The sequence below is a fragment of the Apodemus sylvaticus genome, chromosome 1 (assembly GCF_947179515.1).
Source record: "Apodemus sylvaticus chromosome 1, mApoSyl1.1, whole genome shotgun sequence".
In the NCBI taxonomy this organism is placed as follows: Eukaryota; Metazoa; Chordata; class Mammalia; order Rodentia; family Muridae; genus Apodemus; species Apodemus sylvaticus.
The window spans coordinates 125,733,279-125,760,273 of NC_067472.1; the positions used below are offsets into that span (position 1 = coordinate 125,733,279).

The 26,995-nt window shown below is 41.6% G+C and overlaps 1 protein-coding gene across 1 annotated transcript in view; it reads right to left on the minus strand.

The window, feature by feature from the left end:
* The window catches only part of Adamtsl3 (ADAMTS like 3), a 306,645-nt gene that overhangs the window by 48,192 nt on the left and 231,458 nt on the right, over positions 1-26,995 (minus strand). Inside the window, exons 17-20 of the mRNA XM_052186018.1 lie at positions 25,466-25,595; positions 14,463-14,655; positions 14,181-14,360; positions 4,130-4,283 (exon numbers count right to left, since the gene is read on the minus strand). Coding sequence (XP_052041978.1) covers positions 4,130-4,283; positions 14,181-14,360; positions 14,463-14,655; positions 25,466-25,595 — 657 coding nt within the window. The remainder of the gene's footprint in view (positions 1-4,129; positions 4,284-14,180; positions 14,361-14,462; positions 14,656-25,465; positions 25,596-26,995) is intronic.

The following is a 26,995-nucleotide window of genomic DNA, read 5'->3' on the forward strand; positions in this document are numbered from 1 at the left end:
AACTGTAAGACTGGCCAAGCCTGATGAGACCAGGGCATCATCATCCACTCTATAGATAGGTCGGGCACAGACAACATCTTTTTTGGAGGGGCTTCTGGGCTGAGTGATGATGGTGCATCATGATACCTCTTCCATTACTGCAGGACATGAGAGGTACAGCATCCGTGGCTTTTCCAAAAACTGAAATCCTTTCTTCTACATGTCTTCATTCTGGGTCTTTGAGTCTGACATAAAGGCCAACTCTGGGATGATATTTACAGCATATGTCACAGTGCCTCGTATACCTGTCGTGTCTCTCTGTTGGTTGTATCCCTTCCATGACTCAGGCCTGGAAGCATACAAGACTTCTGCCCCATGCCATCTTAGCTGCAATTTATACTTGGTTCCATCAGCATCTGACTCTGTCACTCCCTAATGAGCTTGGCCATGATCCAGCCCTTAAAGCCTTCCTATTACCCTGTTGGACCCCTCTCAGACTCTGGCTCTCCATTTGACCATTTGGCTGGTGCGAGTCCTCTTCTTTCACCTGACATGGGATACAGTACGACAAGCTCATCTGAAGCTATGTCAAGAATGCGGGGAGTTAGTTTCTGGACTCTCATGAGGATTTTTGAGGGTTACTGATCAGAGGCCATGAAGGTGCTTTAAGTAGGACTTGCTAAATGTGCTAAGATGCCCCCTGAGACTCCATAACTATGGGATGGCCCAGATCAGCTTGGAAGAGCAACTCCAACTTGCTTGCTTCTGTTTTGTGTTTCAATAAACTTCAGCCTGGCTTCGGCTCCTGTCACCACACCAAGGCTCTCAGGAACAGGCCACCAGTGACCCCTTAGTGATAACCTCATTACTTTCTCTTTTGGATTCTTACCTAGATCCTTCCTTCCCTAATAAGCTATTCTTAGTTGTGTTTATGTCTTACATTGGGCCTGAGTCATTCACTTGAGTTCAGAGTCCAGGTCTCCTTGTGACTCCAACAAGATATCTGGTTTTACTCTTTCTTAAAGAAAGATGTATACCTGCCTCACAAGATTGTCCTGAAAATCATAAATGACTGTCTATAACAAGTTTACAAACAGGGCTAGGCACAAACTACAAACTCAAAAATACTAGTTAAGGGTTTGAGTTGTCCTAAACCAAAAAGAACACCAGTTGATAGACATAACAGGATGAAGAATTTGACCTTTCAAAGGGCCAGGCTGGAGCTGGTGCCTGGCAGGGAATGTTAACAGGAAAGCAGTTTTGGTGCCGCTGGACTATATGGGGTACCGCTGGCCTTTACGTGGAGCACAGGATGTCCTTCCTACCTGCCTCCAACCCTACTAAACCCCTAAATGATCAAAATGAAGAGCAAGCAAAAGCATCTTCAAGAACAATCATTTTATCTAAACCCAGGGCACTGTTTAGGTCCTAAACATGGTGTCTGTTCTAAAACTGTGTCTTACAAGGAGCCGTGGCACAGCTGGGCTTGGCTTCCCTTGTCCAAAGACTTCAATTATGGATAGACTAAGTGAATGCAAGACCATATATTTTGGTTTGAGGAAGGATCAGGGCAGATTTGAGGTGAGAGGAGAAAGTCAAAAGGGTATATTGCCAACACAGTCTTGCTGTTACCAGTGGATAAAAAATGAGATCATGCACAACAAAATGGCAGTGTAGTCATGGGAAACCAGCTGCTCTGGGGATTTCTAGTGACTTCTTAGTAAGTGTGGGTGTCCCACACTACTGTCTAGCATATTTTAGACAGCATCAATATTCCTGTCTCACTGACAGGGTCACACTATTTATTCTTACAAATCGCAGTAACTCAAGCCAGAGAACAAAAAGCAGACCAGAGAAGTCACTTGAAAGTCATTCTCTAAGGTTAAAGATAACCAGGGACTCTCGTCCCAAATCTGCTTTGGTCCTTCTTCAAACCAGAAAAAAAAGATATCCCCCCAAAAAAACCAGACAAAAAAGAGTCTTGCATACGGTTAGCCTCTCCATAATTGAGGTTGATGAACAAGGGAAGCCAAGCCCATCTGGCAACAGGGTTGATTAAGTGGATCGCCAGAAAAGGCAGCTGAGTAGACTGGTTTCTAGCTCAAGAGCAGAAGGTTGGGAAATAATAGGGATATATGGAAGTTCCAACGGCCACAGTGAGGCATTAACCAAATAAGGCACAAGAACAGGAATGGTGATGGCTCAGAAGATCTGTTGAGGTTGGGAAGTGTGGCTATTAGGTATTAGCTAGGTCATCAATAAGGAACTTGATTGCCCCATTTATTGGCAAATGTTGGTAAGGAAGATAGGACCTGGTGGTGTGTCTTCTAGTAAAGTAGAAAGTGTCTTGAAGACTTACCTTTTGAGCCTTATAATGTGTAAGGAGAAAGGTTAAAATGGCATCCATTGGACACAGAAGCAATGAATACAGGAGGTTGGGGAAGTACCCTGCTCATCACCCGACCCTAAGATGCAGTGTTGGAGAGAAAGAATGATCTATAAATGTTCAGAGAGAGCTGATCACAGCACAGCCAATCAAGTGCCATTCATCAGAGGCAATGGCTGGAGACCAAAGAGTGGCAGAACTATAGGTGAGCTCAGGGTGGCTGGCTCTTGTTAGGAGCATCCTGTCTCCTGTTGAGTCTATGGCCCACATGGTCAACAGGCTATGGACTACAGTAGGGTAAAGAAAAAGTGCTTTATTTTTCTCATTTTGTTTTCCTCCCGAATGCTTGTGAAATTCTTCTCTCCCCTGAATGCCACAGTGATTTATAATCTAATCCTGTCTATCGCCTGTCCTAATGACCACGATGTATTCTCCACATGGCATTCTGTCTATTTTTAAGGAGCCTGCTGGCTACGACATTAATTTCCCTTTCCTCTAAGGCACTTTGCAGCCTAGCTGCCCTGATAAAGATCAGGTAGGTGAGAGACTGAAACAAACACCATCCCCTGCCACTTGCCGCAGACATTCCTGATTTCCAAGAGGCTTTAAAGCTTGGAATCTCAGGGTTTTAGAATGTCAAGATTTTGAAAATATGTTCTCAAACTATTCCCAGAAAAAAAAAATGTTAGTGTCCATGAATCAGCAGAGAGCAGCAGTTAAGATTGTAGGCTCAAGAGTCAGACAGACTTGTGGTCAAGCAGGACAAAGGGTCCAACTGGCAGTCATAGAGTCTAGTGTAAAACTCAGGTCTTGCTTCAGTCTTTCATGCCTTGTCATTAAATGAGGGTAAAGTCTGACTCTCAGCGTTGCCAGGCAGACTAAATGAGATGAAAATGAAAGGTGCTTTCTGTTGAACGTTGTCAACAAGTCTCATTACTTTTCAATTGAACTTTGTGCTTGGATTGCTTTGTTTCATGCGTTTCTCCAGGAAAGATGTCAATAAACTAAGGACACACAGACAAGCAACAGCAAAATAAGAATAGTTCATTTCTGATTTTTTTCTCACTACAAGCAAGCTCAGAGGGCCTACACGACACAACTATTTTATAGGGGAATGAAGATGATAATAATAATAATAACAATAATAATAAATAATAATAATAAAGCAGGAATGGGCCTTAGAAGCTGTCACCTCCAGGTGCCCACTCCCTTCTTACTGTGTCACCTTTCTGCTGCCGGTTCGCAACTGCTGTGAGAGTCCTAATTTTAGTGGATGTCTCTCCTACAGGACACACACATGAGAATGTGTACATATGCATCCTCTCACATAGGCTTCATGCAGATTAGCTTTGAATAGAATGAAAGTATGCTATTGATGTCATAGCAAGCTTAGGATTTATAGTTAATTGGCAATATACCCAAACTGTCATTTATTAAAAGCATGTTTTTATGCTAAGTGATATTAAATTATACAGAAAAGGTACCTTTTACCAAATACTCAGCTCTTCTAATCTTAATATTGTGAATACAAATGCATTCCTGGCAATGAAAGCCAAGAAGTAATTCAGCTTAATCCCTACAAGGTGCATGAGCAGACATTCTTGAAAATGGACTGTCCTTAAAACTAGTTCTCCCTCATTCTTCCTTTCACCACTGTAAGCAAGTTGGAGTTTTGCTTGGACTATTTTACCCATGGAGTTGAGATAGGCTGAGGATAAAATGGGAAGAGAAGAAACCGAAGCAAGGATAATGGGGCACACTTACTGCTGCACACGGGCATCTGGCACGGTCTCATGAGGGGGAGCCCCGGCAGGTCCCTGCACAGCGTCTCAGCTAGGGACACTCTTCGGCCTTTGGCAGTCAGCATTTGACACACCTGCTTTCTTCTCTGGAATCCAACCCCGCAGGTGACAGAGCACTGCAATTAGAGTAGCTAGTTAGAGAGCACATGCACAGGCGAGCCTGCAGGGGGCAGCACAGGCCAGCCTGCAGGGGGCAGCACAGGCCAGCCTGCAGGGGGCAGCACAGGCCAGACTGCAGGGGGCAGCGCAGGCCAGCCTGCAGGGGGCAGCACAGGCCAGACTGCAGGGGGAAACATAGGCCAGCCTGCAGGGGGCAGCACAGGCCAGACTGCAGGGGGCAGCACAGGCCAGCCTGCAGGGGGCAGCACAGGCCAGACTGCAGGGGGCAGCACAGGCCAGCCTGCAGGGGGCAGCACAGGCCAGCCTGCAGGGGGCAGCACAGGCCAGACTGCAGGGAGCAACATAGGCCAGCCTGCAGGGGGCAGCACAGGCCAGACTGCAGGGGGCAGCTCAGTCTCCAAGGATGATTTTCACCTTATAGCTTCTCATCTCAATTTCTCTGTTTCTTTTTCGTTAATTTCCCCTTCCTTATTTTCTTTCTTCAGTCTTTCTTTCTGAGATCAGCAAGTAACTGAGAGTAATCTGCTGTAGAATTTAAGATTTCTTGTCTGCCGTTAGAAGTGATGCCTACTTTTATTTTTGTGTAGTGTGTGTGTGTGTGTGTGTGTGTGTGTGTGTGTAATTTCAAAAGATTACTCTGAAGTTACTACAGAAGATTAAAGAAACATGAAACGTGGATAGCTATTTTAATGGCTTTTTTTTCTTGAGAGAATAACTAGGGCCTTATGCTAAGCAAGGCAAGAAAATAAGCCCACTTTGGTTATGATAGCACTTCCTTCCAAATTCCCCATTTGTCCATTACATCGACCAGGTAATGTCAAGACTTCTGTTATTTACATTCTGCTCTCCTCTATCAATTACTGGCTTATTAGTTTTAATTTTATACTCAAATGTTTCAGCACATTTGAGTATAAAATTTGTTCTTTAAAAACAAAAACAAGGTGATCGAATTCCTAGGATCTGTGATTTGAGTCAACCTTACAGCATTTTGGTCCTCTGGGTCCATCAAGAAGGCATATCAGACAGCTCTCTGACCTACTCTTGTTGCCTGTTCACATGAAGAGCAACCATTCTTGAGTGAATGCTCTGTCAAGCCTTCCATCCCTCAGATCCTGCTCCTTTGTCTCCTTGTGTTGAATACTCATGGAAAATGAGGGGCTTTCCTTACTGTTCTGTTGACCTCTTCTGCTCTTAGACCTTTGGGCTCTTTAGTTAAGATAACACCCAGGTAGGCTGCCTTCCAGTTTGTATTTTCTTAGCATATCATAGTCCATGATTTGCTCATGAACTTTTATTAAAGGAGGTCAGTGGTTCCTATTTGATCTCAATATTGAAAGTTCTTTTAACAAACACTAGTGAGACAGTGAGTGTGTTTGCCTGCCCCAACGGCCATCAGTGCTTCTAAAAACAACCTCCATCTGGCTTGGTGGCTTCTTTTTCAATCATTTCACCACACTTATTCTAGCATGTGCATCATCTCTGTAATCATAACTTCTTATTTTCTTGTTGTTGCTTGTGAAGCAATCTTTGGTTGTGCTACTTTACTACATATTGCAAAATTTTTATTATGCATACTTATCAACACACACACACACACACACACACAAATGTAGGGCTGAGTACTCTAAAGTGTCCCTCTGTGCACATTGTGAGTCTCTGTGTTATGTGGAGAGCTTTTGGTACTGCTTATAGAAATTTGGCAAGCACTTGTCACTGGGCTCAAGGAAGTAGGCTCAGATAAGAATATTCACATTGGGGCTAAGGCAGGGTTCAAGGTGAGCACAGCCAAGGAATGTGTGACTTCCCTTCTGTCCTGGTAATCCTGTAAGCCCCAGACCCAGTGACTTTGTTCATTGCTTTGTTTGATTACTACCTGGTGTGACCAGTTTGTTCTTTGCCTTGTTGAATCACTTTGTCTTTGATGGAAGAACTGACCCTATTCTCTGCTAGTACCAGGAATGGAATAAAAGCTGGCTGGGAAAAATTAAAGCCGCTTCAGCTTCAGCACTGGCTGGAGTCATGTTGTAATGTCTGTCTAACTGTCTTTATCTTTTCAATCCTCACTCCTGCCCTGGAGACCCTGTTGACTGACTGAGCTGGCTTGGTCAGATGGCACCTCAACGTTGGAGCTCAGGTAAGCGGGATACAGTGAAGGACACAGCGGGAAGTGAAGCTCGAGCAAAGGTAGCAAAGGTTAAGGAAAATAAAGAAGATTTGGGCCAGCAGTGAACAAACCTTGTAAAATGAGGCAAGGTAATGGTTGTTAGGATTCTGTTTAAGCTCCACCCCATGGTTACCTGGCAACAGCCAAGGTAGGTCTAGCCCTCTATAAAAGGGGCTTCTTGCCTCTCCTCTCTCTTACTCTTGCTCTCTTGTTCTCTCTTGCCCTCTTGGGCTCTTCCCATCCCCTTTCCTTTCCCTCCTCTCTCCACGTGGTCATGGCTGGCCTCTGCTTTTCTACTCTCTCCCTCTCTCTGCCTTTCTCTGCCTCTACTCCCCTCAACTTCTCTCCCCATGCCCTGAATACATCCTATTCTAAACCTTTGTCATGTGTCTGGTCCCTCAGATGGAAGGGATGCCTCAGCATGGGCCCACTGCAGCACCCTCCCCTTCCCCACCACGTCCATAGAACATATTCTTCTGCCACTTTCTCTTTTTATGATTACAACAATGGTAGAATGTAAATGAATGGTAAAAGAAAATTAAGTAGATTTGGAATAAACCTTGTAAAAAGAGACAAGGTAATGGTAGAATGTATTGTGTGTGTGTGTTTAGAGTTATGTTAAAATATAGAGGAGTGAAGATAATTTTCATAGATGCTCTTAGTCTTTGGATCCTAATTAGATATAGTTTAACCCTGGATATGAGAGAAAGAATGGGTTTCAGAAAAGCAGTCTTCTCCCTTGTCCAGGATGGTTTGGCAAAAGAGAAGGAAAATGAACATAAGCTGTTCCAGAGATCTCCTAGGAACAGGAGAAGGTCGGGAGACATCTTGTCTCCTCTCTGGCTCCTACTAGAGGAATGCTTAGTTCTGGATCTGGGTCCCTTAGGATATCTGGGTCCTTTTGGGACATCCATTTCTATTCCCTCTCTGTCTATTGTCTGTCCTTGGCAATCTGTCACTGTAAGTTTATGTCTGTGTTTTTGTTTTGTTTGATTGTTGCTCTGTCTGTTTCATGTTGAAAAGAAAAATGGTTAAAACTTTATCTGCTGGTCATTCATCCCTTGATTTATACCACTCAGCAATTAAAAACAATGAATTCATGAAATTTTTAGTTAAATGGTTGGAACTGGAAAATATCATCCTAAGTGAGGTAACCCAATAACAAAAGAATACACATGGAATGCAATCACTGATAAGTGGATATTAATTAGCCCAGAAGCTCTGAATACTCAAGACACAATTAGCATATCAAATGATCCCCAAGAAGAAGGAAGGAGAGGGCCCTGGTCCTGGAAAGGCTTGATCCAACATTGTAGGGGAGTACCAGGACAGAGAAATGGGAGGGGGTGATTGGGGAATGGGTGGAGAGAAAAGGGCTTATGGGACATATGAGGAGGGGGTAACCAGGAAAGAGGAAAGCATTTGGAATGTAAACAAAGAATATAGAAGAGAGAGAGAGAGAGAGAGAGAGAGAGAGAGAGAGAGAGAGAGAGAGAGAGAGAGAGAGAAAAGAAAGAAAAAAAGGCAGTTTTAATTTGCACAACAAAAAGTAATTAGTTGCCCTGTACCCCTAGCTAGAAGTCAAGCACAGCAGGAGAAGCCCTGCCAGGGGCTTAAAATTACAGCTAGAAAAAGTAAGAAAATTTTGTTTAGTCTAAATATATAAGATGTGTGGGGCCACTCATTTCATGTGTGTTTCTGACTACTCTTAAATGTATAAATATGCTCTGCATGTCTTCATTATAGATTATTGGCTTTTAAGTTATTGGGTAAGATTAAAAATTTGTAACATTAGTAACAGAAAGTTGGCTTAAAACTGGTAACTTAGTTGGGTTATTCTAGACAATAGCACATGGCATGAGCCAACCTAGGAAAATAGGTCTCTATAGGTACCTTAACGCTGGGACAATATTTTATGTAATTCTTGTCTTAGAAACAGACTTATAAAAGATAGGATTTAAAATAATGAGGTATTAAAAGCTGCACTATTATGTATTCATATGTAAGAACTGGCAGCCAGACTTTGTAACATGAAAGTAATGCACTTGGTATTGATTTTAGAGAGAATGGATTGTTTACAATCTTAAAAATTGGGGTTTTGCTTTCCAAAATTTTGGGTTATGCTCTAATATTGCAAAAGAAACTTAAAAATTATAGCTAACTGCTAATGTTCCATTAACTGCAGTTTACAATTCAATCATAAGCTCAAGATTTTAATTCACCCATATTTATAATTAAGAAGAAATCAAGCAAGTGGAGGCTGCTGCCTTGGGGAAGACTACTGTAAACATTTACATTTGAGTTAATGTAAATCTCAGAGCAGCCTCATCAGAGGCCTGTGTGGCACTCCCTTTGTCTTGCAAACCCTGCCTACAGGAGTTTTGGGACCCTTGCCTCACAGACCTAGAGATTACTTTTAGGAAAAAGCAACATTATTATAAAAAGATTACAGATCTATTCAGGTGTTATAGATAATGATTATGCAGGAGAAATAAAAATTAAGGCTACTTCTTCCCCCCATGGTATTATAACTGTACCTGCTAACCTTAAAATACTAATTGAAGAAAAATGTTTTAAAAGATTAATAGACACTGGGGCTGATGTTTTCACTCACCTCTAAGGGACTGGTTATTCCATTAATTCAAAACAAAGTTCAAACTTAAGATTTATGAAAGGTTAATGTAACTAGGGATATATGAAGGTATTACAATCTGGCTTGCCTACTCTAGCTGCCATTCCAGCAAATGCATATAAAATTATTATGGATTTGGAAGATTTTTTTTATACTTTTCCTTTGCATTCTGATAATTGTAAAAGTTCTACTTTTAGTGAGCGTGTACTTTTAAAGAACCTATGAAGCAATATCATTGAAAAGTTTTGCCTCAAGGAATGGCTAATAGCCTTATATTATGTGAAAAATTTTTGTCTCTGCTTCAATACAAGAAGTTAGGGCTTTGAATCTTTCAGTATATATTATTCATTATATGGAGAGTATTTTATTAGCTGATCTCTCTTATGGAATTTTACTACAAGCCTTTGCTCTTATACAATGAGCCTTAAAATTTTTCAGTAGTTGTTGCTCAAGAAAGGATTCAAAGACAATATCCTTTTCAATATTTGGGACCTCAGTTATATCCTAAACAAACTGTGGCACAGAAAATTCAATTAAGAAAAGTTTACTTACTTTAGAAAGCTTCTAGGAGATGTTAATTGGCTAAGACCTCACCTTCATCTCACCACAGGAGGACTTAAGCCTCTGTTCAATGTTCTCAAGGGGAATCCAAATTAACTGGAGAGGGACAAATAGCTTTGTAGGAAGCTATTGGCCAACAGCAGATACATTAGATCAATTGTTGGCTGTTTGCATTATGGCTACTCATGTGCCCACAGCAATTCTTTGGCAAAAGGGACTGTTAATGTGGATTCATCTTTCTTCATTTCCAAGTAAGGTTTTAACATCCTATTATAAAGCCATTGCTGTGTTGATACAGAATTGTTGAATGGAATCATGAAATTATTTTGGAAAGAATGTCTTAAGAACCTGATGAAACATGTATTCCTTATTCCAAACAGCAATTAAATTGGTTATTGCAAAATACTGATATTTGGCCTATTGCATGGCAAACCTTTTAGGCAAAATTGATTATAATCATTATCCAAAAGGCAAGTTGTTACAATTTGCTTCTATGCATGCTTTTGTTTTCCTGTAAGTTTTTGTATACATCCAATAGAGAATGTGCTACTTCCCCCTACTTCAGCACACATAATTAGAATCACTTGCTGTAGATGCTGTTTTTGAAATGTTGAAAAATCAAGTTTTTAATTTGTATACTGATATATATAGCTTATGTTTTGCAATTGCTTGAAATTTTTCTTCTTTTAGATACTGTTAATTCTCAAATTTTGCAATTATCTATGCAAATACAACTTAATTTAAGAGAACAAACTGTTCCTTACTTTCTAGAACATTTAAGAGCTCATACTGGATTGCCTAGATCCCTTAGTGAGGGCAATGCCACAGCAGATTTGTATACCAGGCAGATTATAGGCCTTATACAGGAACAATTAGCTAAACAATCTCATTATTTACATCATCAAAATAGTAATAGCTTGAGATAACAATTTGGTGTTTCTAGAGAGAATGTGCACATCAAATTGTAAAGACTTATCCTGAATGACCTCAGTTTCTACCTGCACCACATAATTGCGTTAATCCTTGAGGACTTGTACCCAATCAATTATGGCAAATGGGTGTTAGTCACTTCTGATTTTTGGAAAATTAAAATATGTGTATGTGACTATTGATATCTTCTCAGGCTTTTTTGTTGCAAGCTTTAACAGGAGAAGCAGCTAAAAGTATAATTACTTATTGCTTACATTGTTTCTCTATTCTGGGTGTTCTAAATCAGATTAAAACAGATAATGGAACTGGCTATTTCAGTTAAGTATTTGAGATGTTTTGTCAACAATTTAATATTACCCATATTCCTGGGATTTCATATAATCTTCAAGGATAATGTATTGAGAAACAGGTATTGTGGAAATTTAAAGCAATATCTTCATAAAATAAAAAATGGGAAATTATATCCCCATACACCACTAATTTATTTAAATCATGTTCTTTTTATTTTATATTTTGAAATTTGGGTGCCAAGGAACTCTCTGCTGAGTGTCTATGGCACCCTACATACTTATACTTAGGTGAAGTAGAATTCTACTTACTGGCATATGGCATGATCCTGATCAGGTATTACTATGGGGAAGGGGACATGCTTGTGTTTTATCCACAGGATGCTTAAGGAATGTGGTAGCTGCTAGAGTGATTGGTGAGACATGCGGATGTGGGACAAAGAATAATGCTGACCCACGAGCTTGCTGAGTGTCCTGACAATGGTGACTGGGAAGCTGTATTGGACATATGTTCCTGGCCCACCTTTGCTTGCCTATATATCTGATAATCTGCTTTACCTCAAGCTTTTAGGCCTTGTGGAACAGAGAATATGGAGACTATGAAAGCTGCCTTCAAAAAGTTAATTAAAAGAAGAGAAGGTATAATGACTCATATATTTCCTTTAATGAAACCAGTTATTCTGACTCAATCATGGACTAGTCTGGAAATCAATCTAATATCGGGGAAAAAGAAAATGACAGTCTTCATTTGGAAGGCTGGTTCTGGACATTTTCAGAGATATATTAGAAAACTGATAGTTGCCTTGTACGAAGTTATGTTTGCAGTGGATAAAATTGAAACAGGATCTGAATTTCAAACAATTGTTAATGCATATGCTCCTAATCTGTTATTAATTGGTCATGTTCAAATTTCTTTCATTTCTTCTATAATATAAAGTAAGTTGTACAATTGACACACTTTCTAATTTTGTTAATGTGCTGAAAACTGGCATGTTTATTATGGTAGTTTATCAACTGACTTTTGTTTTATTGCCTGTGAATATTACAGGACCTTGGTATTCTGAAAAAACCTCACAAGTGCTAGAAGAAGTGAGTCAGGCTTTAAGGAGCAAGAGGGTAGTGGGCTTGATTATTGCTGACATAGCAATTTTAATTGCATTAATAGCTAGCACCATTGCTTTTGCAATTGCTTTGTCACAAGAAGTTAAGTCAGCTACTTTTGTTAATCATTTGGCAAAAAATGTTACTAATGCCCTGAGTATTCAAGAAGATTTAGACAGACATTTGGAACAGCAAATTGATGCTCTTTATGATACTATTCAAGTTATTGGAGAGGAAGTCATCTCAAGAGTGTCATGCTAAATACCAATGGATTTGTGTCACTTCTAAAGTTGACAATGAGAGTTACTATAATTGGGAAAAAGTTCAAAGACACTTGCAGGGCACTTGGCATAATTCTAACACCTCTCTGGATGTTTTAACTTTGCATACTGAGATTATGAATCTAAAGCATGCTGTTCCACTGAGTTTTGATGATACAGATATTGCTGATAAATTTATTCATGGTTTAAGGCCAGTATTTCCATTTTGGTCATACTTCAAGAATGGCTTATACAGCTTGATCATATTAGCCTTCTTGCCCTGAGAATACTTCTATTCCTGCCCATTGTGATAAAACTTGCCTTTAACAACATCAATATGTTGGCAGCCAGAATACATGGCTTGGAACCAAAAATGGATCCCCATACAGAGTTATTAATTTAACAGACTTTTAGTCAACGACAGGTAAGTGTCTGTACAGTGCCTTACCAATCTAAGACAGAATAGTATTGCTTTTGAAAATGCTAATTCCAGGATGGGTAAGGAAGGCATTTTTGTCAGAACAACCTAAGACAGATGCAATCTTGTTTATGTAATAAAAAGGGAGAAATGTGGAGAGCTTTTGGTACTGCTTATAGAAATTTGGCAAGTACTTGTCACTGGACTCAAGGAAGTAGGCTCAGATAAGAATATTTACATTGGGGCTAATGCAAGGTTCAAGGTGAACACAGCCGAGGAATGTGTGACTTCCCTTCTGTCCTGGTAATCCTGTAAATCCCAGACCCAGTGACTTTGTTCATTGCTTTGTTTGATTACTACCTGGTGTGACCTATTTGTTCTTTGCCTTGTTTAATCACTTTGTCTTTGATCAAAGAATTAACCCTATCCTCTGCTAGTACCTAGGATGGTATAAAACCTGGCTGGGAAAAATTAAAGCCACTTTAGCCTCAGCACTGGTTGAAGTTATGCTGTAATGTTTGTCTAATTGTCTTTATCTTTTCAATCCTCACTCCTGCCCTTGAGACTCTGTTGACTGACTGAGATGGCTTGGTCAGTGTTAGCTCCCATCTACTGCAAAAAGAAGCTTCTCTAATAAGGGCTGGGGAGGGTTAACTGTGGATATAACAATATTTCACTTTATGTTTCTTAAGCAGAGTAACAGTAGTAGATTTTTCACTAAGGCCCATGACTATCTATTCTCAGTTTTGGGCAACTTTAGTAGTAACAAGTATGAGCTCCATTTCATGGACTGGACCTTAAATCCAAACAAAAAGTTGGCTACTCTCAAGAGGTTTGTCCTACTATTTGTACCACTATACCTTGCTGGCAGGTCTTTGGTGTAAGTCTCAAGGTTTGTAGCTAGATGACTTCCATGATCACTGTTCTTCTTTAGTAGTATGCAAAGTACATTTCAGCATCATGAATGCTAGCCAGTAGGGGGCTCTTGTTGAGGGCACGCATTCCATTCCCAGGCCCATGTTAGATAGTTCACTGATGCCTGTAACTCCAGTCCAGGGATATATGACATCTCTGACTTCATACACACCTGCATACATGTGCGTGCACATGCACACACACACACATACACACACACACACACACACACACATTGCATACACTCAAATTGTTTGAAAATTTTGAAACAATAAAAAATTCAGAAATTAAAACTTCTTGAGGTCAAGTCTGTTTTATGTCTGAGCTGAAGGTTATTACCAAAAGATTGTATACCTATACATATGACTGAAAGAAATATAAACACACACAAAGACACACACACACACACACACACACACACACACACACACACAGTGGGGACGAGTGACTGAGAAAGAGCAAATGAACACCTTTCATGCACTTACCAGGTTCACAAACAGCTGAGTGACTATGCCTTGGCTTTGTGCCAGTTTCTCTCACTAGTGCTGGTCTGAGCTCTTCAGGAAATATTTAGCAGCTAAAACAAAGAAGGAGCAGAGCAGGAGATGATATGTGTGGTCCTTACCTTTGACCAGTCTCCAGCAGTCAGCTGTGGGGGGCAGTCTGTCCTGGCACAGGACTTATGAGAAGATGCCTTGGGTCCTTGGCACAGTTCATCCGACAAATTCAAGAAGCTGCCATCAGTTAACAGCTGCCGACAGGTGACTCTCCGGTTCTGAGTTCCCCCACCACATGTCCTGGAACACTAAGAGACAGTGAAGCAGGACACTTACTTTCTGTTAATGCAAAGCAGGGTCACTACTATCGTCACAAGTAGAATGGGCCATGGTTTTCCAGGCTGCTCTACCTGTTGCCACTCTTCGACATGCCAGCTGGGAGGGCAATCGAACTGATTGCATGCTCGTAAGGCATGAGGCTTGTCCTCTCTGCATTCCTCTGGAGGGGCTGGAGATTCCTCAGGATGCAGGCAGTATACATCTCGTGTCTGGATTCCAACACCACAGGTAGCTGAACAGGCTCCCCAAGAGCCCATGTGCCATCTGTATCAAAAGCCAAGTGGGGAAAAAGGCAAAAACAACTGAGGAAAGGTGAATCTCCCAACAAGGCAAAACACAACAAACACAAAACATCTCAAGCTTCTTGTTGGACCTCAACCAGTGGTTCTCAACCTGTGGGTCATGACCCCCTGGATCCTATATCAGATATTTACATTATGATTCATAATAACACCAAAATTACAGCTGTGAAGTAGCAACAATATAATTTCTTGTTTGGGGGGCAGGGTACACCACACCACCACCACGAGGAACTTTATTAAAGGACCACAGTGTTGGGAAGGCTGATAACCTCTGCTCTCGACCTTATTATTGTGTATAGGTTCCAAACTGTGGTACCTCTATGAATATATGAGATTAACACAGAGAAACATGACATGTAAAGGGAAAGCATGCCAAGGAAGTGGTTAAAGATCTCACTTGTTTGGAGAGACCCTGAGTGACTGACAGGGAGTAGATTGCTTTCCCCACCCTGCCCTAACACCATCCATCAAAACTGAACCTTGACTTGGTTTTGAGTCCGAAGGCAAAGATGATTTACAGAGGCACCAAAAGAGATTTTTAAAATGCTTACAAACACATTTCAGGAAGTCTTCAGGGCACCTGGACTCATTATTTGCAATATCCTTGAGAAAATTCCTTTATGTTAGGGTTGGATTTACAGCACACACACACACACACACACACACACACACATATATATTATATATATATATATATATATATATATATAATATATAAAGTGACTCCTTTCTAATAAGAAAAATCAAGTTTCCTAGGGAAACAGCTGGAAAAATGAAAACCACAGCAGCAGCATTTGACTCATATTTCCAAGTTACTTCAGTGAAGATTCCTGCAGCTTACACCCCTACTTGAAGCTCACACGCCCCATTTCCTGAATTGCTGGAAAATACCATTTTTAAAAGTCTTTGCCCCTCCTTTAGAGAGATGTTGGACATTATGGTTATTTTACTTGTGGATATTTGTTTTTTTAGGGAACACGAATTACTATCTAGTTACCACAGAAATTCGTCAAGAGTGAGAAATTTTAAAATGCTCCAAGCATACCATAAAACGAAGCTCCTCGAGGGTGTTTTGCAAGCAAAACAGGAAAATAATGAATTTAACAAAGTGAAATAAGATCATAAAGTTTTAAGCACCGAGGGACATGCCTGCTCACCGTTCAATGCAGCAGCGTCAGTGGTCATTAAATGCTCAACTGGACATATAGTAATTACACACAGTACATGTGTGAGTCATTGCAGTGAACCAAAAACCCCTCCCATGTCAGAGAAGCACACAACCACTGAGCTCTGAGGAACAACATTTCTGTTTTGTTTTGTTTCCTCACTTTTATTATGTTCATTCATCATATAGGTATTTACCAGAAGAAAATGAGTTCACTCAAAAAGAAATACTTAAAAGTAATTTTCAATTTTCTCATTTCTAATTTTCTATAATAAACATTTTGCTTTGGGGGGTGAAAAATGAAAAATAGTATCTGTGACATGTTATAAAGGACAAGATAATTTATTTATGAAAGGAAGTTTGTTAGTGAAGGAACTGATAGTTCAAGCACAGAAGTAGAATAGGAAGCAGGTTGGAAGGCCCGTGTGTTAGAGGTTTGGTCCCCAGCTTGCCGCTGTTAACAGGCCATGGAATCTTTAAGGGATGGAGTCACTGGGACAGGCCTTTGGAGGGGTGGTGGGACTCCAGGCCCTGTCCTCTCTTTCTGTTGCCGACATCCTCACTCCCATCTGAGACTCCAAGAACATCATCTTTAGGGTTCTTTCTGACTCACAGTTTCAGTGGTTGGAGCTCCTGGGTTTTGGCACCATTGCCTCTAGGCTGCTGCAGACAGGGAACACTATGGCTGCAGGAGCATGCAGACAGTAGAAGCTGCTCGTTCACGGTGGACAGGAAGTGACGGTGAGCACCGACATTTCTTCTAGAACTAGTCTCTATCTTCATTGACTCTTTGTTTCTAGCTTTCTAGATGTTTCTTTGTAACATCCAACTATTCTTCATCCATTTGTGTCTATTTCTGTTTCATGATTTCTGGTTATTTATATGGGTAATATCAATTAATTTCTAGCTTCAAACATGCTAATAACTTCAGTCTTTTCCAGCTTGCTTTTGTATTTTAATCTCACCTGGAGTAAGTTCTTCTTCCAATTGTTGAGTCTGTTGACTATTTTTGCTAGTATCATATTGCCTCTTGTGCTTTGGAATTTCAACTTCCGAGTGCATTTTAAAGAAAGTAGGAGATTCTCTCTTTGTTTTTATCTTTTACCCTCTTCCCTTCCCTCCTTTCTCCTTTCTCTGTCCCATATGAACTGAACTTTCATTTGCTGAACTATACTGGAACCTCAAGTCTGCAAAGAGATGCCCCAGGGCCTGTTTTCTCTCTCCATACTCTGCTCCTTTGCAAGTTTGCACTGCTCTTTTATTGGGTTGCTGTGGAAATATCATTTTAATTTCTCCCTTTTATATTAGATGTGCCAATGGTCTGTATTTGGAGCAAACCATGAGAATCCAATACTATTTTAACTGGAAGTTAATCATACCTAAGTATCTGCAGCCTTGGGCATGAGAAAGGTCTGCAAATTATACACCCACACTCGTGCGCGCACGCGCACATACACACACACACATACACACACACACACACACACACACACACACATGATATTTTGTTGGCATGACTACATATGTAATTATTTAGGAAATGTCTGTTTCACTATTAAGATTATTCAGCCTAAACTTGTAAACATTATTAGGAATGACTTCAGCATGAATATCTTCCAAAAGTATGCAACTAGAAAAATCAATTACAGCCCCAATAGACAGGAGATGGAACTACTTTTATCCAGAAAGGGAGCAAAAGGTTGTGTGTGTGTGTGTGTGTGTGTGTGTGTGGTGTGGTGTGTTTGTATGCATGCTCATGCATATTTTAATTCAATAAATGAGTAACAGATTGGTGCAAAACCACATCATTTCTGCCTGCTGCTTCTCTCCTTCCCTCTCCTGAGGTGCTGACTCTTGATAGAAGAGAAGGCTGTCTTCAGACCATTATGTAACCCTGTGTTTTTCTAAAAACTTCTGGCTCTCTCCTAGAAAAAGCAAACTCTGTGAAATAGCAATCATGCAGCAGTTACAGGACAGGGCAGGGGAAGCAACTTCACAAGAGCAAATAAGCATGCAACACCCACCCCCCTGGACACCTCTGGCTCATACATCAAGTGCATTTGCCTTAGGGTAAATAAAGATCCACTGACTGTCCACCCCAGTCTCAGTGGTAAGTTTCACCCTGGGGTGATATTTTACTGCTATTGCCCTTGGAGTCTGTAAATATTTATATGGAAAATATTATGCAACCCTCTGTTCCTGTTATTCCTACACCACTGGTTTCTAGAACCTAAAACATTTTTGTAAACTTACCTTTATTTTGGCACAGAACTTTTGCCTCCCCTGGGTTTTCTCCAACATAACTCTCAATCTTTGAAAAGATTATTAAAGTCACAACTCTGAAATGAGGGACAATATTTCCTTTTTTATAAAAACAGACTCTCAATTTTGCAGGTTCACCAAAGCGTATTGTCTGCTCCATTCTCTCTAGCATGGCAGCTCCGTGGCATGTATTGCTGAGGATGGGGGGAGTAAGAACTCTAAGAGAGTGGGACATGCTATGCGTGGGGACAGATGCAGGAACAAACCAGCAAATGTCCTTCAGCAGTCTTAAAAATTATCTTCCAGATTAGCTGTCAAGTCTTCTGTGGTTTGGTGGTCTAATGAAGAAGGACACCATAAACTAAACTCATCCTGCTTTCATTTCATGAATGGTCCTGTCAAAGGTTGTTGTTCTTCTGCCAAATCTAACTCTGTCACCACACAGACAGTACCCAGCTTTGGATGGTGTGATAGGTTGTATATGCTAGGCCCAGGGAGTGGCACTATTAGGAGGTATGGCCTAGTTGGAGTAGTTGTGTCACTGTGGGTGTAGGCTTAAATCCCTGGAAATTAGTCTTTCACTAGCAGCCTTGAGATGAAGATGTAGAACTCTCAGCTCCTCCTGCACCATGCCTACCTGGATGCTTCCATGTTCCTGCCTTGATGATACTGGACGGCAGTAAACCCCTAACTAAGACATTGCTTAATTTAATGAGGTGCTTGACCATGGTGAGAATATGATTCGCTGTCAGCACATCCTGTATTTCCAAAATTTGAATGGTTCTTTAGACCAGTAAGAGACAGTCTGACACTTTTGATGCTGAGTACGTGTGTGTGTGTGTGTGTGTGTGTGTGTGTGTGTGTGTGTGTGTGTGTTTGGCCATGCATGTGTTGGAGGGGTTGAGCTGCAGCTCCTTAAGTCCCATGATCACAGATGGGCACTGTCGCTAAACTCTATTGGCTATGAGTTAGGATGTGGTCTGGCGGTTCCTCAGAAAATTGGGCACAACACTTCTGGAGAACCCCGCTATACCACTCCTGGGCATATACCCAGAGGATTCTCCAGCGTGTAATAAGGATACATGCTCCAATATGTTCATAGCAGCCCTATTTATAATAGCCAGAAGCTGGAAAGAACCCAGATGCCCCTCATCAGAAGAATGGATACAGAAAATGTGGTTTATATACACAATGGAGTACTATTCAGCCATTAGCAACAATGAATTCATGAAATTTTTAGACAAATGGATGGAACTGGAGAACATCATTCTAAGTGAGGTAACCCAGTCTCAAAAGAACACTCATGGTATGCACTCACTGGTAAATGGATATTAGCCTAGAAGCTTGGAATACCCAAGACACAATCCACATATCAAATGATGCCCAAGAAGAAGGAAAGAGTGGCCCCTGGTCCTAGAAAGGCTCAGTGCAACAGTGTAGGGGAGTACCAGAACAGGGAAATGTGAAGGAGTGGATGGGGGAACAGGAGGAGGGAAGAGGGCTTATGGGACTTTCAGGGAGGGAGATCCAGGAAAGAGAAAAATCACTTGAAATGTAAATAAAGAATATATCGAATAAAAATAAATAAATAAATAAATAAATAAATAAATAAATAAATGCAATAGCTTATTGAGTGAGAGTTTCAAAGGAATTAGCCACACTTTAAGCTGAGGAGAACAGAAAAAGACAAAAAAACCACAGGCGGCCATGAATCAATGCAAGATGGGAGCAAAATGCAACGTGAAACCATCAGCCTCAAACAAGATTGCATGGGCTGAGGGTGTAGTTTTGGGTAAGAGTCTTGCCTGGTATTTATGAGGTTCCGGGTTCCATCCCCAGCAACCCAGAGGGAAAAGAATTCTGGAGATCAAGAGTCTTTGATAATCCCAAAATCTAATACTGTTTTCATTTAAGAGATTCTCTAATTCAAATCCCTGAGAGAGAGAAATGCTGGTGTGAAGATCCACTCTCTATCCCCTATGTCGCCATCCATTTTCATTTTTTCTTGGTACAATCAATAGTTCCTCTTTCTGAAGTGTCTGAGGTCAGTTTCCTGTTCACATTCTGCTGACCTTCATTTGGCCAATGAGAAATGAGTCAGTGACTCCTTTTAAGGGAGAGAATTAACTGATGTCCTGGTGGAGAATGACTCGGTATGAACAAAGGTTCAGAACCTGTGAGGGAGCATGGGCTAGCATGGGTCATAGTGGGGAACAGAGTGTAGTCCCAAAGCATATTCCTCACGGTGCATACGAGAGAGAGAGAGAGAGAGAGAGAGAGAGAGAGAGAGAGAGAGAGAGAGAGAGAGAGTTAGTTTAGGGCAGTGGTCATAGATATGGTTCAAGGGTTAGAGTGAGGGTCACAAAATTTTTATGGTACTGAGTTGCACTGTGACCCCAAAGATACTGAAAGTCCATAATTTCTAGCATCTGTAATGGAGAATTTATTTGCAAATAGCTTTTGCAGATGGTTAAGTTCAGGGGTGGTCATTAGAGTAGGCCTGAGACAACCTGAGTAGTGTCTTGTGGGAGGGAGAAGTCTGGACACAGACATGCTGAGGAAAGGAGATACGAAACCACAAGAAGAATGTTTTTCAGGAGCCACAGACTGCTGGAGGCTGTGAGCAAGGAGAGAGGCTGGAAACGATTCTCCTTCCCAGCCCTGCCCTCAGAGGGACCCACCGCTGCTGACTCTGTGGTTTTGAACCTCATGTCCAGACCTGAGAGATGATAAATTTCTGTTCTTCCAGCCATTTAGTCTACTGTGCTTTGTTAAGGCAGCCCCAGGAATCTAAGCCTATGCCAAGAAAAGAAGTGGACTTAAGTGCCCAGGTAAAAGAAAGCCAATCAGCGGGCTCCATATGAGGAAATCACAGCTGTAGTCACCATACAAGTTAGAAAGGGAGAACTCTCTCAACCTTTCTGCTCTGTCTGAGGACCTGAGTTCAGTTCCCAGCACTGACTTTAGTTCCTAAAACCTACATCAGCCAGCGTACGACTCCAGTTCTAGGGGATCTGACACCCTCTTCTGAACTCTCAGGCTACCCGCACTCAACAATCTACATACATACAAACAGACATATCACTTTTAGAGACGAAAATAAAGAATGTCCTGAGGCATCCTTTGATCCTGTGGTAATGCAATTGCTCTCATGGGATGTGCTTTCAGGCTGTGGAACATGCTGTTTTTTCTTGGTTTTATTGGTGCCTAGTCTACTTTTCCCACATCTTCCCTTTCAGCGTCCTGGACTAGAAACAGTGAACGGAGCTTTGGTGAAAACTAGCTTCATGGCAATATGAGGTGACATATAGAGAGAAAGTACCCCAGTGTTTTGGGTTGTCTTTTCTTTTGACTTGTCTCAATTAATGGCTATGAGAATTTCATGCTTCATCATTCTGTAGTCAGCATTTAAAATCTGCACAAATCTAGACCACTTCTTTTATAGCCATCTTTCCACAGAGAGAAAGTGTATGCTGGCTGGTGTAGAGATGAGAGAGCAGGAAGCAGGGGCTGGAGACCAAGAGATTGGCTCCACTAGAGGCAGCTTCCTTTCTGTGGTTTGGAAAAGACAGAGTTTGGACTAGATAGTACTTAATGAGAAATCTCCATTCCTGTGTTTGACTTTGTATCATGCAATTTATTTACTGTGTGTTCTTGGGCAAGTTACCAACAACCTAAGAACCCATAATTCTCTTCTCATACTCAGAAACCAAGGCTATTTATATGATACATATCCATTACCACATCTCTAAATGGATGCGAAGTTATGGACTAAAGTAGCAGAGAAATTTACGATATAGCACAGAGAGTAGCTACAGATTCATCCCACTGCTTGGCATGTTTAAAGCCAATAGAAGATATCTGTATATGTTCGAGATCCTCAGGACCCCTCTACTGAACTCTTATGAGCACAGTATAGAAAGAAGGGCTATGCTCTCAGCATTTCTGGAAAACACTACAGAGATGGAATTATCTTTATGGCTATAGATACAGAAGTACACTCAACTGTATTCATGAAGAATAACATTTTTGTCTCTACATAGTAAAAGACAGATGATGTCCCTGTGGGTTCACAGAAAGTCCCAGCTTTTCAAAAAAATATTTGACTCAGATTTCAATATTAGAATGAGAAGAAAACTAAGAAACCTGGAAAAGTTGCTTGATTCACTAAGGTATGCCCACTTAGTACCAAGCATTATTCCTATGAATGGCTTTTTCCAATCAGATTCACACCCTGCATTACCCCAAATAAAGTCATCCGTTATATCTGCATCAAGTATTCCAAGACAACCTCCTTCCCTAGAAGACACTGAAATCTACAATTTCCCAAGTCTCTTATATAAAATGGTGTTACCTTTGTATGTCTGTTCACCCTCTGATGCAATTTAAGTCATCTCTAGGTTACCCATAGTACTTGGTACAATGTGAACACTGTGTAAAGAGCTGTTCTGTTACATTACCTGGGAAATAGTGAGAAGAAAGAAGGAGTCTGAAATAAGGTTTGCTTTTTTGTTGCTATGACAAACACCACAGCCAATAGCAACTTGGCAAGGAAAGGGTTTATTTTTGTCTTAACCCTTACTAGTCCCTCAGAGAGGAAACCAGAGCAGGAGCTCAAGGCAGGAACTTGGCTTATAGAACCAAAGTTAACCTGCCTAAGGATAAAGCTGCCCGCAGTAGACTGTGTCTTCCTACGTCAGTCAGCAATTGTGAAAATGCTCCACAGACATACTCACAGGATAATCTGACGGGGGCAATTTCCCAGTGGATGTTCCCCTTTCCCAGGTGAACCTAAATGACAACCAAGATTAGCCCACACACTTGGATATGTGCGGGATAAGTAATACAAATTTTCACAGGGCTAGAGATCAGACAGAAGGCCTTATCTATGTTAGATGTATATAGATGTTCCATAAACCTCTATACTGAGCTGCATTCCTGGGCCATTAAAACAGTACTTTTGTTCATGATTGCTTTGAACGTTGAACCCTTGGACACAAAGAACTGACTGTGCTCGATACTCATGAAAAGCTCTGGATGCCACTAACACAGTCGGTGTCCTGGTCGGCAGTGAGGCCAAACTTTCCCTTGCCTGTTCTGGAATGAGCGTCCTAGTGTGGATTACCCTGAAAATCACTGAGATGTGAACGTAATACAATGGGAAGAGACTTCCCTCGCTGCTTCTGGGCCTCCCCTTGTCTGGCAGCATGAAGCCATCGGCCTTTGCTGCACTGTCCCATCCGGAACCAGAAAGATGCCTCTGAGAACAGCCAAGAAGTTCCTAGTATTTCTGACAGACAGCAACAAGGTCAGAAATGCAGAGATGGGCAAAACCAGTTTCTTCTCATTGCAGGTAAGCTTTTGCCAAGCATGAGACACCCGAGCTGGCCTCCTCTCTGAGGGTAAGGCTCATGAAGGAAGGATGTACATCTCCAACTTATTTCCCAGATGCTCATAAAACACGCTTACATTCTCTCGGCATAGAGACAGAGGACACAATAACCTTCCTCCATCACTTTGAATCCTAGACATTGCAAAACCCGCCTTTGTTGGGTGATGGCAGCTTAGCCAGTGGACAGCATAAGTGCTAAGATTTCAGCAGAGAGGGAGAGAGGTGATAGAATGGGCTCTCTATTTTGGCATCCAATTTACTGCAGAAGAGTGGCTGGCATAATAAAGGTAGTCACGGGAAAAGGACAGCTGAGGCTAGCCTGGGAAAGGCATGTGTGGCAAACCAATGATGCTGAGCTATAATCATCTGTAGCCAGTGACACCCAGAAACAGAGGGCCAAAATCCCAGCTTCTTACAAGGACCTGGGCAGGAAGCAGGCTACAGCATTTTACAATAAACGAGCCCTTACCTGTTCTTTTGGGATTCTGACTTTGCATACTCTACAATGTGAGCCCCAAGGCAAGTTAGAAGTAAAGATGTCTGTGTGCTTCCTTGTTGCTGTGATAGGATATTGAATGAAAGTAATAAGGGGGGGTGGAGGGATTGTTTGTTTGTTTTTTCTTTCAAGTTACTGCCCATCACTGAAGGATGAACTGAAGCAGAGGCCATGGAGGAGCTGGCTCACTGGCTGTAGCTTGCTCAGCATGCTTTCTTCACGACCCAGCACCATCTGCCCAGGGGTTGCCCTGCCCACAGTGGGCTAGGCCTTCCTACATGAGTTGTTAATCAAGAAAATGCACCACAAACATGCTCACAGGCCAACCTGATGGAGGCAGTCCCTAATTTGAGGTCCCTTCCTCCCATGAGACTCTAATTTGTGTCTGGTTGGCAAAGGCTAACCAACAGGGGAGGGTAGAAGCACCTTGTGGGAGTTTCAGGCAGCAGGTAGGCCACCAAGCCTTCCACAATTACAGAGGATGAAGCCCCTGCCGTGGGCCCAGGCCACCTCTCCCTCAGATGCCAGGTCATCAGAGGGAGATGTTCCTTTGAGACTAGGAGGAAGAAAGGAACACACTGACTGATTTGCATAATAGCAGGCCAGCTTATGCCCAGTGACGTTTGATGCAAATGAAAGTCAGGCTTAAGAGGAATTCTGGTCTGTGGATTGTGTCTTGAGTATTCCGAGCTTTTGGGCTAATATCCACATATCATTGAGTGCATACTATGTGTGTTCTTTTTTGACTGGGTTACCTTACTCAAGATGATATTTTCTAGCTCCATCCATTTGCCTAAGGATTTCATGAATTCATTGTTTTTACTAGCCGAGTAGTATTCCATTGTGTAAATGTACCATGTTTTCTGTATCCATTTCTCTGTTGAGGGACATATGGGTTCTTTCCAGCTTCTGGCTGTTATAAATAAAGCTGCTATGAACATAGTGGAGCATGTGTCCTTATTATATGTTGGAACATCTTCTGGGTATATGCCTAGTAGTGGTATAACTGGATCCTCCATGGCTTCAGCTACAAATATAGCAGAGGATGGCCTTTTCAGACATCAATGAGAGGAGAGGCCATTGGTCCTGTGAAAGCTTGATGCCCTAGTGTAGGGGAAAGCTAGGTCAGGAAGGGGGAGAGGTTGGTAAGCAGGGGGAGGAGGAGGGGAAGGGGGTTTTAGAGGGGTAACAAGGAAAGGGGATAACATTTGAAATGTAAATAAAGAAAATATCTAATAAAAATGAAAAAAAAAAGGAATTCTGCCTAGCTCAGTTGCCCTTGAATGTACCCCAAAGAAACTGGGGCCACAGCATAAGCAGAGCAAATGGGAATTCTGAATGGGCTTGTCTGATCTATTTTCATAAATTTGTGAGTCTTATGTGCAGCGAGTTTCTCTTTGAAAGAGGTGTTGCTTGCAGACATCATTTCTACCCTAGCTGTATAGGACAGCACATACCTGGGCGGGCAGGGCTCCATGTTACAGGCCTGACTCATTGGTGGAGGACGGTGAGCCATGTCACACAGGCTGTCATTGACGGTCTGATGACTCTGGATGTGTAAGCACACAGCTATGGCTTCTTGGTGGCCTGGAAGGCAGAAAGAGAGAGACCACATGCACAGGATAACTTACCAAGCAAAGAAAGAAACCAGGATCTGGGGTCTTTTCATCAGCAGCACATTGCCTTCTTGACTGCATCAGAAGCCTAGGTCTCAAGCTCTTAATACCATTTCATTCACTTCTAAACCAGACTCTGCCAAAACCTATGTGGCTGGAAACATCTAGGAGCAGCCTACACTCAGAGTCAGCTGCTTCCTTCGGAATTCATAGCTAGGGGTGTCCCTGTAGTCAAAGTGTTTCTTTCCAACATGTATAACTTTCCTATGGAAAAACTACATCTGCTAAAGAATACCATATATATATATATATTTAGATCACCACACATTGAGAAATCCAGTTGTACTTTGAATTGTTCCATTGTGATTGGAGTCCCCTGCACTGTTCCTGCACTTAGCCTACTTTATTTGAAGAAATGCCTCCCATAGCACAAGTGTGTAATGTGCCTTCATCTAAGTCTACAATAACCCATAAAGCCAAATAAATGGCATCCGTATCTCCATTTTATTTATTTCACAATAAGGTACTTAGAATTTAGAGAGAAATTAAGACTCAAATGGGTGCAGGTTAAAAACTGAAGATTTGGCTTAGGGAGATGGCTCATTAGCCAATCTGCTTGCTGCACAAGGGTGAGAGCCAGAGTTTGACCCCCAAAGTCAGGTAAAAGCTCAGTGGGTGTGGCTCCTCATCTGAATTCCAGCCTCAGAAGGCAGCAAGTTGGGATCCTCACAAAAGCTACTGGGGGAGACCAGCCAAATCCATATCCATGAGCTCTGGGTTTGATTATGAAACTGTTTCTGGGATAAAGTAGATGACTGATCAGGATGACTCCTGACATCACTCCCAGGCTCCACATACACTTCCACCCATATGTGCATAGACATGTGCACACACCATATACACATACACAACACAGAAAGAGACACAAACACACACACACACATGCACACACATGAGAGCAGAAGGATAAAAGTAGATAAATAAGTGGAGAAAAAACTTTGAAGAATAAATCTCCTGCCTCTGGTTTCAGTGGTCTCTGTCTTCTAGTCTGGGGATTCCAGAATGTGATGTGGCCTTCGCATGCAGCAATAGCCCCTTGTATAAATGCGAACATTAACACTCATAATTTCCCTTGGAGGCCAGACAGACAATCTATGGAACTTGAAAAGCCTATACTATTGATCAGTACTCTTTGTCTGCTGAAACAAAAAGAAAAAATGACTGGAACCTGGAACTGGGTGAAATATAACTCAGAATTTTTGATGAAAATTTTCTAACGGACATGCCAGCAGTGGCTGACTGTTATTTGAAATACGGAGACATATTTGCTTTCATGTCAGATGCACATTCCGTTATGTCACAAGCTTGGGG